The 12,505-nt window shown below is 43.5% G+C and overlaps 1 protein-coding gene and 1 long non-coding RNA gene across 5 annotated transcripts in view; one reads left to right on the forward strand and one right to left on the reverse strand.

Annotated features, from left to right (window-relative positions):
- The first annotated feature begins 31 nt into the window (after positions 1 to 31).
- On the forward strand, positions 32 to 2,304 carry LOC310842208. Its single transcript, XR_014562999.1, has 2 exons — positions 32 to 1,735; positions 1,799 to 2,304. It is a non-coding gene; the product is annotated as an uncharacterized lncRNA (long non-coding RNA).
- A 245-nt stretch (positions 2,305 to 2,549) lies between these two features.
- THADA (THADA armadillo repeat containing) overlaps positions 2,550 to 12,505 on the reverse strand; it is a 147,517-nt gene continuing 137,561 nt past the window's right edge. For all 4 annotated transcript variants that reach the window (XM_083732989.1, XM_083732991.1, XM_083732990.1 and 1 more), the window contains 2 exons: positions 6,194 to 6,348; positions 2,550 to 3,727 (listed from right to left, as the gene is read on the reverse strand). In XM_083732989.1, the coding sequence (XP_083589115.1) occupies positions 3,353 to 3,727; positions 6,194 to 6,348 (530 nt within the window). In that variant the 3' untranslated portion in view covers positions 2,550 to 3,352. The remainder of the gene's footprint in view (positions 3,728 to 6,193; positions 6,349 to 12,505) is intronic.

Raw genomic sequence — 12,505 nt, forward strand, 5'->3', positions numbered from 1 at the left:
CCCAAAGCTACAGCCTTGGCTCCTCCTCCTCCTCCTCCCGTTACTTCGGCTCATTCCCACCCGGAAGCGCCGCTCTTGCAAAGCGGGGGCGGCCGGGCGGGGGGCATTTCCAGCAACTCTCGGAGCGGAATCGCCGCGCGCAAAGAAAAACCTCCTCCACCCGCGCAAATAAAGCGAGTGGAAGCTCGTTCTCCGCAGCTCTCCCTCGGCTCTGCGCCGAGAAGGAAGTTTGGAAAACAAAAGCCCCCAGGCGAGGCCGCGCAAGCAGGCGCCCCAAGCGGTCGCTGGTCCTGCGCCACGGCAGAAAAAAGGAAAACAAACCCTCGCCTTCACCTTTCAGACTAATCTCTTTGGCAATTGCAACGCTTTGCGGCTACGGCCGAGGAACTGCATTGCCAATCCAGAAGTGGACGTGACAAGTTGATATGCGGGCCAGAAATAGTTCCTGAAGGAGGCGGCCACCCCCTAGCGCCTGCATCCCGTAAGAGGAACGCAGCCTTCGTTTATTGAGGAAGGGAGTTCATCTTAGTTTCTCAACTTGCAAAAGAAAAGGCAGTTCCACCAACTCCAACCCCTACGCCCTAGGATCTTCATAGCTGAACTATTGTTATCTGCCACCCCTTGGGTCTACTCAGAGTGACATAATGGCATCTCCCACTTGCGGGAAGGGGGGACGAAATAAGCGAACAATTCTGACCTAACCTCTCTGGCTTCTGAGTTGAGAATTCCCCTTCACTTAAATAAGTAAGTAAGAAATACTTGCAGCCAGGCAAAGATCAATCTATAATCAACAGTTAGCCAGGCCAATACTTAAGATAACCGACCCCGATTAAGTACTCAACGGACAGCTACTCTGGGATAGACTTTTGTTCTTTTACAGCTGCTGTTTAAGGTTTAAAGGTTTCTGATTGAAAAGTTACACAGTAACTCGTGGTGTGATGAAACGCATACAAGATCATGTACCATTATTTGCTATCTATAAACTAAAGGGATATTACACAGCTTAAAGCCATACAGCGATAAGGCTGTTTCTTTCTTGCAGCTCTTTTGTTTATTAATTAACTGCCTTTCTGGGGTTTCCTAATTCTACTTAAGCTGAAACCACTACAGCCCTTTCCCATTTTGTCAACATCTTCAACAATGCCAAATGTAGGCAAGGTTTGCCGATTATATAAAAGCTTAACGCTCACAGCCTACTATTAAAAGTTATGTGAGTACAAAGTGACACTTAAAAAGAGGGAGGTGAAACAGCAATTCTAAGCAACAGAATTGGTTCAACAATTAATACTTTATGGCTTTTCAAATGAAATGTATTCGGTCAAATAAAGTGGATCAACTTCAGAAGTATGATTAGAATGAATTTCCTTATATTTCTGCATGAATAAGTGGCCAAGTGAGATTTGCTTCACGTTTGATAAGGCAATGGCTTCATTCCAACAAAACATGGTTAGGACAGGCTTCCAGATGGTGGTATTTGTACCCTGCCCATCTGATTGGGCTGCCCCAGCCCCTCTGGGTGGCTTCCAGCATATACAAAAACATAATAAAACATTGAACATTAAAAACTTCCCTAAACAGGGCTGCCTTCAGATGTCTTCCAAAGATTGCACAGTTACTTATCTCATGGACATCTGATGGGAGGGCGTTCCACAGGGAGGGTGCCGCTGAACTGTAAGCTAGTACCTGTATAGACAATATTGCTACTGATGAGCCAATATTGCTGTTTTCTACAACTGTTCAGGTTCCCTTTTGGTGATTGGGGGGGGGATGTTTGTGAAATTTTACTGGGGCACAGAAGGTTCCCTTTTGGTGATTGGGGGGGGGATGTTTGTGAAATTTTACTGGGGCACAGAAGAGGGAACACACAGAAAACTGCATTGTGCTGAGTCGCACCATTGCTCTCTCCAGCTCTAATGTCTATTCTACCTGGCAGCAACAGGCCAGGATTTCTGACAAGGCCCCCAACCAGTTCTAAGTGGACATTCATGGATTGATCTGAGACCTTTTGCATGCAAAGCAGATACTTCACAACTGAGCTACAGTCCTTGCCCAATATATCCTTTTGGAGATACATTCCTCTTAGGGATGAGGACAGTGAGAGGGCTTTGTTTGCCCTCAGCAGCATGGGCATGTGGCAAGGTTACTGTAGTAGGCAAACAAACCTCAGCAGCTTGGTCTATTTTATGGTTCAGTAACAAAATACGTATTAGGGCGCCATCTGCTGGGGCATTTAGAACATGGTATGGAGAAAATAAAGATACCGGAAGGTGTTATAAAGAACTAATAATAATAATTTTCTAGGTGCAGGCTTTCCAGCCGAGTTTGTTTAGATATGCATGATGTTAGTATTCAGACACTGCCAATCACTTTGCAAAGCATCAAATTGGTATCCTGTATGGATTGCAACATGGTGTATAAATTGTATTCTCATGTTAAAAAGGTTAAAATTGTCTTTTTCATCCTACACTTCCCAGCTATCAGCAATGCGGAGCATTGTGGGGCAGAGGCAATGCTTAACAGATGTGAAAAATAATTTCAGCAAGGCAATATAACCTGGTACAAAACATTTAATGTAAAAATAACGGCGAAGGACATTAAACTTAATGACCATTATTAAGAGGGTGCAGTCAACCTTGGTTGATCTCTCAAGGAAATTTCTGAGATGCAGGCCCTTCGGAAGAATGACTAATCTCTGTGGTTAGGTAGTGCTGAACTGTTTCTTTCCTGGCCATTTGCTGACTGATTGAGAGTGCAGAGGCATGTTTCATGCTGGGTATCATACTTTTCATGTACAGGTGAACAGCTTTTGAGCTGAAAGCACAAATGATAGTATTCTAATACTGAATCGCTTAAGCTACAAGGGTAATCAAGTAGTTGCATTTGTGGAAAAGCTTGTATTTGTGTCTATGTAGGGAAAGAATGCTTTTTGAAAAAGCGTTTTCCGTCATGGTTGAAAATAGAATTAAGTTTTGAATTCTTAAAGTCTAGTCCGGCACTGATGGAAGTCAGTTTTACTTCTTTTAGAACTCTGAGATTTGTCTGTGAATGGATCCTGAAGCACAATGAGGAAAGGAATATGAACTGCAATGTCAGAGAACAAGAGCAACTCGTGGGGTAAAATCAGCAAATTGCATCAGCAGGTGGCCAGCATGCAGTGCATGGGAAGAAACAGTTTAGCAGCTTTGCTTCCTACAACAGCTGCAATAAAAACTCTGCTTAGGAGAGCATTCAGAGAAGCATTCGTCAGCAGAAAGTTGGATGGAGATTCAAGGGATTGAAGTACGGAGTATCTAGGACTTATTCCTACAACGCCGTTCACATTTATGACTTGTCTTTGCCTTCACAGTGTGGTTCACAAGTTGTAACTGGCAGTGAGCAAATCATACGCATTCGTGACTTCAAGTTTTCTGCACGTGTCATTTCCAGCTTCGAGCAAGCTTAGTATTTTAAGGCAAGTGGATATTCTTTCCTTCCGAATAGTTAATTGCGTGAGTTCCGAAGATCGGGAAAATTCAGGAGCTGAAGGCATTTCTCCAAGAAGCTGGGTCACATGTTTGGCTTGATCAGATGCTAATGTTGCCAACTGGTGCAACTTTCCTTGATCACATGGATTGACATGAGTCACTGGTATGAGCAGGAAGAGGTGTTTACCCAGCTGACGCACCTGCGTTAATTTCTCAGCCCAGAAATTTGCTTCTCCTTTGTCAAACAGATAGTCATTTTCCACCTGTATGTAAAACCAGCAGTAATCAATGTATTGGCAATTGTATGAGATAAACAACACCTATGCAAAATTGTTCACATGCACCAGAAAAAAATTGCTCAGTCTTAAGCAAGGCATATATGCACGTTGACTTGGAAGTAAGCCACTCTGTGGGCACTGAATGCATACCCTTTTTGATGTCAATATCACTTCTCCTGCAAAGTGCAGGAGGGGAACTTGTCTGACTGCCTTCCTTCTCCCCCATGGTGCAGGCAGTATTGCAGCTCTTGCTGCCACATGCATGCATAGTTCAATGGCCACACTGAATCTCATTAAATTGATCAGGTAAAAATGAAACGAAACTATATCTAGAATTATTGTGCACGAGATGAATTATTATATTTATTTAAATAATGGAAATTAAAAGTTGCCTTGAAACATTAAGATATATCTGCTTGAGATATACAGTGGTACCTCGGTTTAAGAACAGCCCTGTTTACAAACAGTTTGGTTTACGAACTCCGCAAAACTGGAAGTAGTGTCCCGGTTTGTGAACTTTACCTCGGTCTAAAAACAGAATCTGAACGGTGGAAGGGCACCAGCGGCGGGAAGCCTCATTAGGCAAAGTGCGCCTCGGTTTAAGAACGGCTTTGGTTTAAGAACTGACTTCTGGAACGGATTAAGTTTGTAAACTGAGGTACCACTGTACAGAGTCAGCTTGCTGTTCAGTGAAATCCTACTGTATTTCACAAAGTTAAATGTGCCTAGCAGAATACTGTACAGGCAACTCTTCATTTGGAATTTGAGCAAGGAGGTTTGGAGGGAGTCTGGTAAGTGCTGCTGGTTTTTTAAAGGGTTTCCAAGGGTTTCCAGAGGGTATTTGCATCTTTCTCCAACGGTGCTTCAAATATACGCAATTTCACTGATTTTCACAGTAGCCCCCACATAAATGGGGATTTGCCTGTATTGTATTGTAAAGAGATTTGAGTGGATTTTTAAAAGAATGAAAACTACACGAGTCTGCAAAGAGCAAAAGAGCATCAAACAGATATGCTAACCTACAGCTTATGAAAAGTTTTATAGCATGTTCATGTATCAGGTGTTGTGCACCTCTGTGCTATAATACCTGCACACAGTGAAGAGATTGTGCTGCCTGATTTACTAGAAGTGTGATGGGGATGCTTCAGTTTCAGTAACTTTCAACAGACTCAAACGAAGGGATTTGATATGGTCTTCAAATTCATCGCTGAGTAACACTGCACAAAGGGCAAATTTTGTGTGGATGTTTATTGCACTGCACGTAAAAGGCTGTGGGATGTAACATCACTGAAGCAGTCAAATACAACATTTCCTGTTTGGCCAGAGTGGACAGAGTTGCTCCAGCCAGGAGGACATCCTGTTACACCTGGTCTGGAGCATCCTCCCCGTGTGTGTGACCAAGTAGATGGGCGTGATCCTACAAAAGGGCTAGCCATGCAGTCATCTTCCTCTTGACTCTCTTGATGCCTTGTCTACATTTTGCCCTTTTGCTGTCTGCTGGCTCTCAGCCATCAACACATGGGCTCATCCCTCACAGAGGATGAACCCACACTTTTCTCTGAAACTGTAACTACAAGATAAAACCTGCCTTCAGAACTGAGTGTAAGTAAACCTCATCATTACTTATAAAAGAAGACTGTTGCGTCATTGTTTTTAAGAGGGAACTAGAGGGGATTTACCAGGAACAATACAATCTGGACAAGCCAGATGGATTGCTTAATTCAAATGATTCTCTCGAATCTATCACCTAGTTTCCTGCAATGTATAGTGGTACCTCAGGTTACATACGCTTCAGGTTACAGACTCTGCAAACCCAGAAATAGTGCTTCAGTTTAGGAACTTTGCTTCAGGATGAGAACAGAAATTGTGCTCTGGCGACGCAGCGGCAGCCCCCATTAGCTAAAGTGGTACTTCAGGTATAGAACAGTTTCAGGTTAAGAACGGACCTCCAGAACGAATTAAGTACTTAACCCGAGGTACCACTGTACAAGGGAATGTGCTCTGCTACTAGCTCACTAGCGTGAGTGAGGAAGGATAATATTTAATCAATATATCCTTTCCTACTGTCCTCAACATTCCCACAAAGGCTGGTTCAGATGTAAATATGTGTACAAAAAATCTATGGCATGCTTTGCTTCCTGCTTCCTTGTCCCTTCTTACACACCCAGCTTGGGCGACTCTATCCTAGCATGTTAAAATGTGATGCCCAGAGAAAACGGTTTTATGGACCAAGAGTGGACAATATTCACATTCATAAGTAAATGGTACAATGACTGAATTGGTATCACATTTTTTAAAAAGCAAAACCTGGTTCCGATGTTAATATCTCTTCTGCATTCCAAAAGCATGCTTCCATGCGACCTTGAAAGAAATCCTGCAAAAAACCAACTGATTGCACTGAAAAACCCAAGCATTTCCCAGCTGTGGTCAAGCACTGGTTAGATGACTTACGAAGGTTGTAGTCTCTAAATCTTCTTTTCCTAGCAGCCACTCCAGTAAGATTAAGACCCCAGCGCCGGTCTGCTCCCACTGCTGCAGCAGTTCACACAATATAAAAAATGTTAAATCCATGGCCATTGCTGCATTCACCACTTGGAAGCCAAGCTCTGCAGGGAGAAAGTAAAGATGGTTCTCTAAGCGTATCCATATAAACATGTATTATGCTCAAAAAGAAAAACACAGGAATTGTTAAGATTATGCAAATCAAAACCCTTTATTTACCTTTAAAAAAAATAACCGGCTGCCGTTGTTCAACTTTTAAAATATGTCGTACTTAAGACTTGAATCTCAGAGTCTAGTCCCTTCAGAACAGTTTCAGTTTCTGTCCCAAATCATCTTACTCTCATGGGCAAGCTGTCAGGTGTAGCTAGCAGAAAACACAGATGAATGCTACTTGCGTATGCACCTTTCAGCAGGCATAGGCAAAACACCCCAAACAGGTGATTTTCCTGTTTCAAATCAAGAAATTGACCATACCAATATACAGTGGTACCTTGGGTTACAGATGCTTCAGGTTACAGATGCTTCAGGTTGAGAATAGAAATCGTGCGGCGGCAGCAGCGGGAGGCCCCATTAGCTAAAGTGGTACCTCAGGTTAAGAACAGTTTCAGGTTAAGAACGGACCTCCAGACCGAATTAAGTTCTTAACCCAAGGTACCACTGTACATATACATTTCCAATGTGTCCAGTATACCTGAAGAAGCATCTCCACCCCAATCGTTCAGCCCAGACACTGAGGTCCAGCGCCGAGGGCCTTCTGGTGGTTCCCTCACTGTGAGAAATTAGGTTACAGGGAACCAGGCAGAGGGCCTTCTCAGTAGTGGCACCCGCCCTGTGGAATGCCCTCCCACCAGATGTGAGAGAGATAAACAACTACCAGACTTTTAGAAGACATCTGAAGGCAGCCCTGTTTAGGGAAGCTTTTAATATCTGAAGGACTATTGTATTTTAATATTTTGTTGGAAGCCATCCAGAGTGGCTGGGGAAACCCAGCCAGATGGGCAGGGTATAAATAGATTATTATGATTATGATTATTATAAAAGCTGCTCAAGCACAGGCAGCAGTTCGGTATTCCATTCATGTATGTGGGGGACTGGCAGAGCGAGGTTAAAGCAATGCTCTCACCCCCCCCTCCATGAACTGGGGGTGCAAAGCTATAGTATAGGAAGACGCAGGAAAAGATGTGGCCAAACAGGACCATCATTTCTGCAGACCCTATTTCCAAAGTTCAACATTTGAGCTGGCACATCTGCCTGCAACAGAGCAGCAGCTATGGCTTGCAAATTGCACCTCCTTCTGAGTTAATTTAATCTGTTTATTGTAACAACTCCCCCTTTAATTAAGTTCTATTGTGGCCTACAATAAAGTCCAACTGTTCCTTACATCTCATCTCAAATCATTTATGCTGAAACTGTTAACTGCTATTAAGCAAAACATTCTTAAACCATTCTCCCGAAAGAACCAGCAACCAACCAACAGCCAACACAGAAAAGTTTAAAGGAAGTCCAAAATTTGGTGGTCTGTGAAGGGGAAGTTATAGTGGATTGTTTAATATAAAAATCATAAACTATCAAATGTCTTGTTTATCAGGTTCCAGAGTTGTAGAAGGTGGGAGTTCTAAAGTGCAAAAAGCAAGCTATTTAAATGGTTAAAGTACAGGCTATCCTTTGTTTCTTCAACCCAGCAATTACATAAAAAGCTTAAGCATGAATACCACACACTTCAAATAAAAACAATGGAAGATTTAAAAACTTTATTTTCAGAAAAAAAAGGCACAGGTATTTTAAGCTTCAGGAAGAACTTTTTTAAAAAAAGAAAAGGGAGGAACTACAGTGTTTTGAGTCGTCTTTGTTAATCCATTTAATGTAGAACAAGACCTCCCACACACATATTCATATACCAGAAGACTTTTGATCATGCCAGATGTAAACATTTCTCTTGGTACACTACTATGTGGCTTCAAAAATATACAACCTTTTCTTCTTAATCCCATCCCCCCAAGGAAAATTGTAGGAATGTACCAACAGGCTGTTTTCAACTATATTGAGGAGTCAGATAGATTGTGCACGCTGAAGAAAGCATAATACATAATATATAACCTGCAGTTTTGAAAATGGTATTTGCAAACAAAGAAATTCTGATGTTCTGTGTTTACTAATCACTTCCCTGTTAGCTTATATGAGGCACTGTAAAATAATTTAATCTTGGCGCCAAGAAGTGTTTGCTGCTGAAGAACATCTGTGGTGATGTCCAATGTTAGTCATAGTACTGAAATCAATGGGTCTACTCTGAGCATGACGTAGCTGATTATCATCACTCATATTTGGGACAAATACTGAGCTCGGCCAATTCAGTCTTTACAAAATGATGGGTCAGAAAGCATCACCATAGTATTCTCTGAAAGAAGAACTTACCCACCCTGCAAAGCTGAAAGATGAAGGGAATGCAATCATTCAGATTATTTATTTTCATTTTATTGGTTTTTCAATGATGCACATATTGTACCACACAGAAATGGAATAGAACAAAAAATATATAAAAAAAACAGTTTTAGGGGAATTTTTCTGTAGTTAGGTAATTCTATGGGATTCAATAAAAGAAGGCTGGGCACTTTTAAATCTTACTCATCAGTGGAGTTGACTTTCTCAGGATCCTACCCATGGACATTATTACACCAGTCTAGGCATATATGCATCTTATAAACACCCACCATGATTCAGTTAAGTTTAGTTCTTGATTTTAAGCCAGTTCAATCTTAGTTAAGTTAAGGTACTAAATCAAATAGGTTGGTTATAGGGTTATATGTTGGGCAGTTGCATTCAAGCAGCAGACCACTACTGTTCTCCAGGCATGCTAAGCTGGATCACAAAGGAGTGTGTGTCCAACAGAGTAGTACTGGGGACTTCTCTACAGCCTGAGGCCTCCAGGAGACAGACTGGGCCCTCTCTGCCACCCAACTGTCTCTGTTCATTAGGTTAGGAAAGCGGAAGGGACCAGCCTATGACCCTCAAGCCATATTGACACTGAGTCTCTAGGCCCTGGCCAGTGATTTTATTCCCGTGCTATAGCCAAGAGACACTTTTGGGCATGCCTTGGTGCTCTCCAGGAATATTTTGCCGATCCATTCTGAAGATGGAATTGGTCTCCAGTCCAATTCAAAAATTAATCTGAGAAACTCAGACCTCTGAATCATTGCTGGCATTTGGCAGCAGCTCACAAACCCAAACAACACTCAAGCCAGCCGTGTGCATTTCCCATAGTGCAGTTGGAAGAGTTTTCGGATCAAAAATTACTGGGATGTGACATTGGCAGCACAAAGGACTACACAAAAATCAATCAGATTTAAACCCCTCTTGCGCATTCCTATGGCACGGTTTAATAAACCCTTTCAACTATAAGAGCAGCTAAGAGAATTCAATAGCATAAAAGTCTCTACTCCCATGCTGTATTTGTATTTTTTTAAAAAAAATATATGGTTTTGTTGCAAAATGATTGCCGCCAGTAGGAATACCACAGAGGACGTGTTTAGGACATTTTACCACTTGCCTCTTTTATAACCTTACATAAAACCTGGTTACTCAGCAAGGGGGGAAATTCAATATTTCTTGCATGTTTGACTAGCTGTTAAAAATATTTATTAAATTTCACTGCCGAGGAATTTTTGTGGATCTCATTTGCCCTCCCCTTTTGAAGACCCAAACTTGTATTAACTGGAGGCTGAGTCGAGGGGGGAAAGGCACCGTTTACTATGGTTTGCTAGCCCAAATAAAGAAGCTTTGGAGAATAACAAGAGTTTAGAAACAGAAAATAATGTTGGAAAATATATGGGCCAAGAATTCAGTTGCCAGTTTGTTTCCTTTTTTTTTTTTTTGGTTGGCACTGCTTGTCGAAACTTAACCATGTGTATTTCAGTGCCAATACCACTTCATTAATATCACCAGGAGCCTAAGTGGAACACACACAGATACTACAAATTCCTTTCTCCCTACTCCTCCTCCCTAAAGCTCAATAAGCCATTGGGTTGGATGGTTTTATGTAGTCCCAGCCACCAACCCAGAGTGCGGGGGGAAGGCAGAATTTTCTACTTTTAACTGTTGAATTAGAGTGGAAATACTAACAGTTTTCTATCTGGTAAACAGGAGTACTGCTTTCTGCTCTTAAGTCCCACCTTTTCTCAGAACCCTCAAATGCTGAGTAGCCAAGATGCAAAGTACAATTTAATTCATAGGCCAGGGGTAGGCAACCTAAGGCCCGTGGGCCGGATGTGGCCCACTCGCCTTCTCAATCCGGCCCACAGACAGTGAGTAGAATGTGTCCTTTTATTTAAAATGCACCTCTGGGTTATTTGTGGGGCCTGCCTGGTGTTTTTACATGAGTAGAATGTGTGCTTTTATTTAAAATGCATCTCTGGGTTATTTGTGGGGCACAAGAATTCGTTCATATTTTTTTTCCAAAATATAGTCCGGCCCTCCACATGGTCTGAGGGACGGTGGACCGGCCCACAGCTGAAAAAGGTTGCTGACCCCTATTATAGGCTATCCTTGCACCCAGGGATCTCAGGATGGCAAGCACGGAAAAATTAAAGCAATACAATCAAATAGAAAACAAAAACGTATTTGGAATATTAAAAGCAAATGAAAAACATTTAATATAATAATAATAATAATAATAATAATAATAATAATAATAATAATAATAATTTATTATTTGTACCCCGCCCATCTGGCTGGGTTTCCCCAGCCACTCTGGGCGGCTTCCATAGAAACCAGAAAAAACTAAAATATCATACATTAAAAACTTCCCTGAACAGGGCTGCCTTAAGATGTCTTCTGAATGTCAAGTAGTTGTTTATCGTTTTGACATCTGATGGGAGGGCGTTCCACAGGGCGGGCGCCACTACCGAAAAGGCCCTCTGCCTGGTTCCCTGTAGCTTTGCTTCTCGCAATGAGGGAACCGCCAGAAGGCCCTCGGCACTGGACCTCAGCATCCGGGCAGAATGATGGGGTGGAGACGCTCCTTCAGGTATACTGGGCCGAGGCCGTTTAGGGCCTTTGAATTGTGCTCGGAAACGTACTGGGAGCCAATGTAGGTCTTTCAAGACCGGTGTTATGTGGTCTCGGCGGCCGCCCCCAGTCACCAGTCTAGCTGCCGCATTCTGGATTAGCTGTAGTTTCCGAGTCACCTTCAAAGGTAGCCCCACGTAGAGCGCATTGCAGTAGTCCAAGCGGGAGATAACTAGAGCCTGCACCACTCTGGCGAGACAGTCCGCGGGCAGGTAGGGTCTCAGCCTGCGTACCAGGTGGAGTTGGTAGACAGCTGCCCTGGATACAGAATTGACCTGCGCCTCCATGGACAGCTGTGAGTCCAAAATGACTCCCAGGCTACGCACCTGGTCCTTCAGGGGCACAGTTACCCTATTCAGGACCAGGGAGTCCTCCACACCAGCCCGCCCCCTGTCCCCCAAAAACAGTACTTCTGTCTTGTCAGGATTCAGCTTCAATCCATTAGCCGCCATCCATCCTCCAACCGCCTCCAGGCACTCACACAGGACCTTCACCGCCTTCACTGGTTCTGATTTGAAAGAGAGGTAGAGCTGGGTATCATCTGCATATTGATGGACACCCAGTCCAAACCCCCTGATGATCTCTCCCAGCGGCTTCATATAGATGTTAAAAAGCATGGGGGAGAGGACGGAACCCTGAGGTACCCCACAAGTGAGGGCTCAAGGGTCTGAACACTCATCCCCCCCACCACTTTCTGAACACAGCCCAGGAGGAAGGAGCGAAACCACTGTATAACAGTGCCCCCAGCTCCCAACCCCTCTAGACGGCCCAGAAGGATGTTATGGCCGATTGTATCAAAGGCCGCTGAGAGATCCAGCAGAACTAGGAAACAACTCTCACCTTTGTCCCTAGCTCGCCGGAGATCATCAACCAGCGCGACCAAGGCAGTTTCAGTCCCAGGATGAGGCCTGAACCCCGATTGGAAGGGATCCAAATGGTCCGCATCCTCCAGGCGTGCCTGGAGTTGTTCAGCAACCACACACTCAATCACCTTGCCCAAGAATGGAAGATTTGAGACTGGGCGATAGTTGGCCATACTGGCCGGGTCTAAAGATGGTTTTTTAAGAAGCGGTTTAACGACCGCCTCTTTCAGTGGATCTGGGAATGTTCCCTCACAGAGGGAAGCATTTACCACCCCGCAGAGCCCATCGGCCAGCACTTCCCGGCTTGCTTTTATTAGCCAGGATGGGCAAGGATCAA

The sequence above is a fragment of the Podarcis gaigeae genome (assembly GCF_964106915.1).
Source record: "Podarcis gaigeae genome assembly, chromosome: 3".
Taxonomy (NCBI): Eukaryota; Metazoa; Chordata; class Lepidosauria; order Squamata; family Lacertidae; genus Podarcis; species Podarcis gaigeae.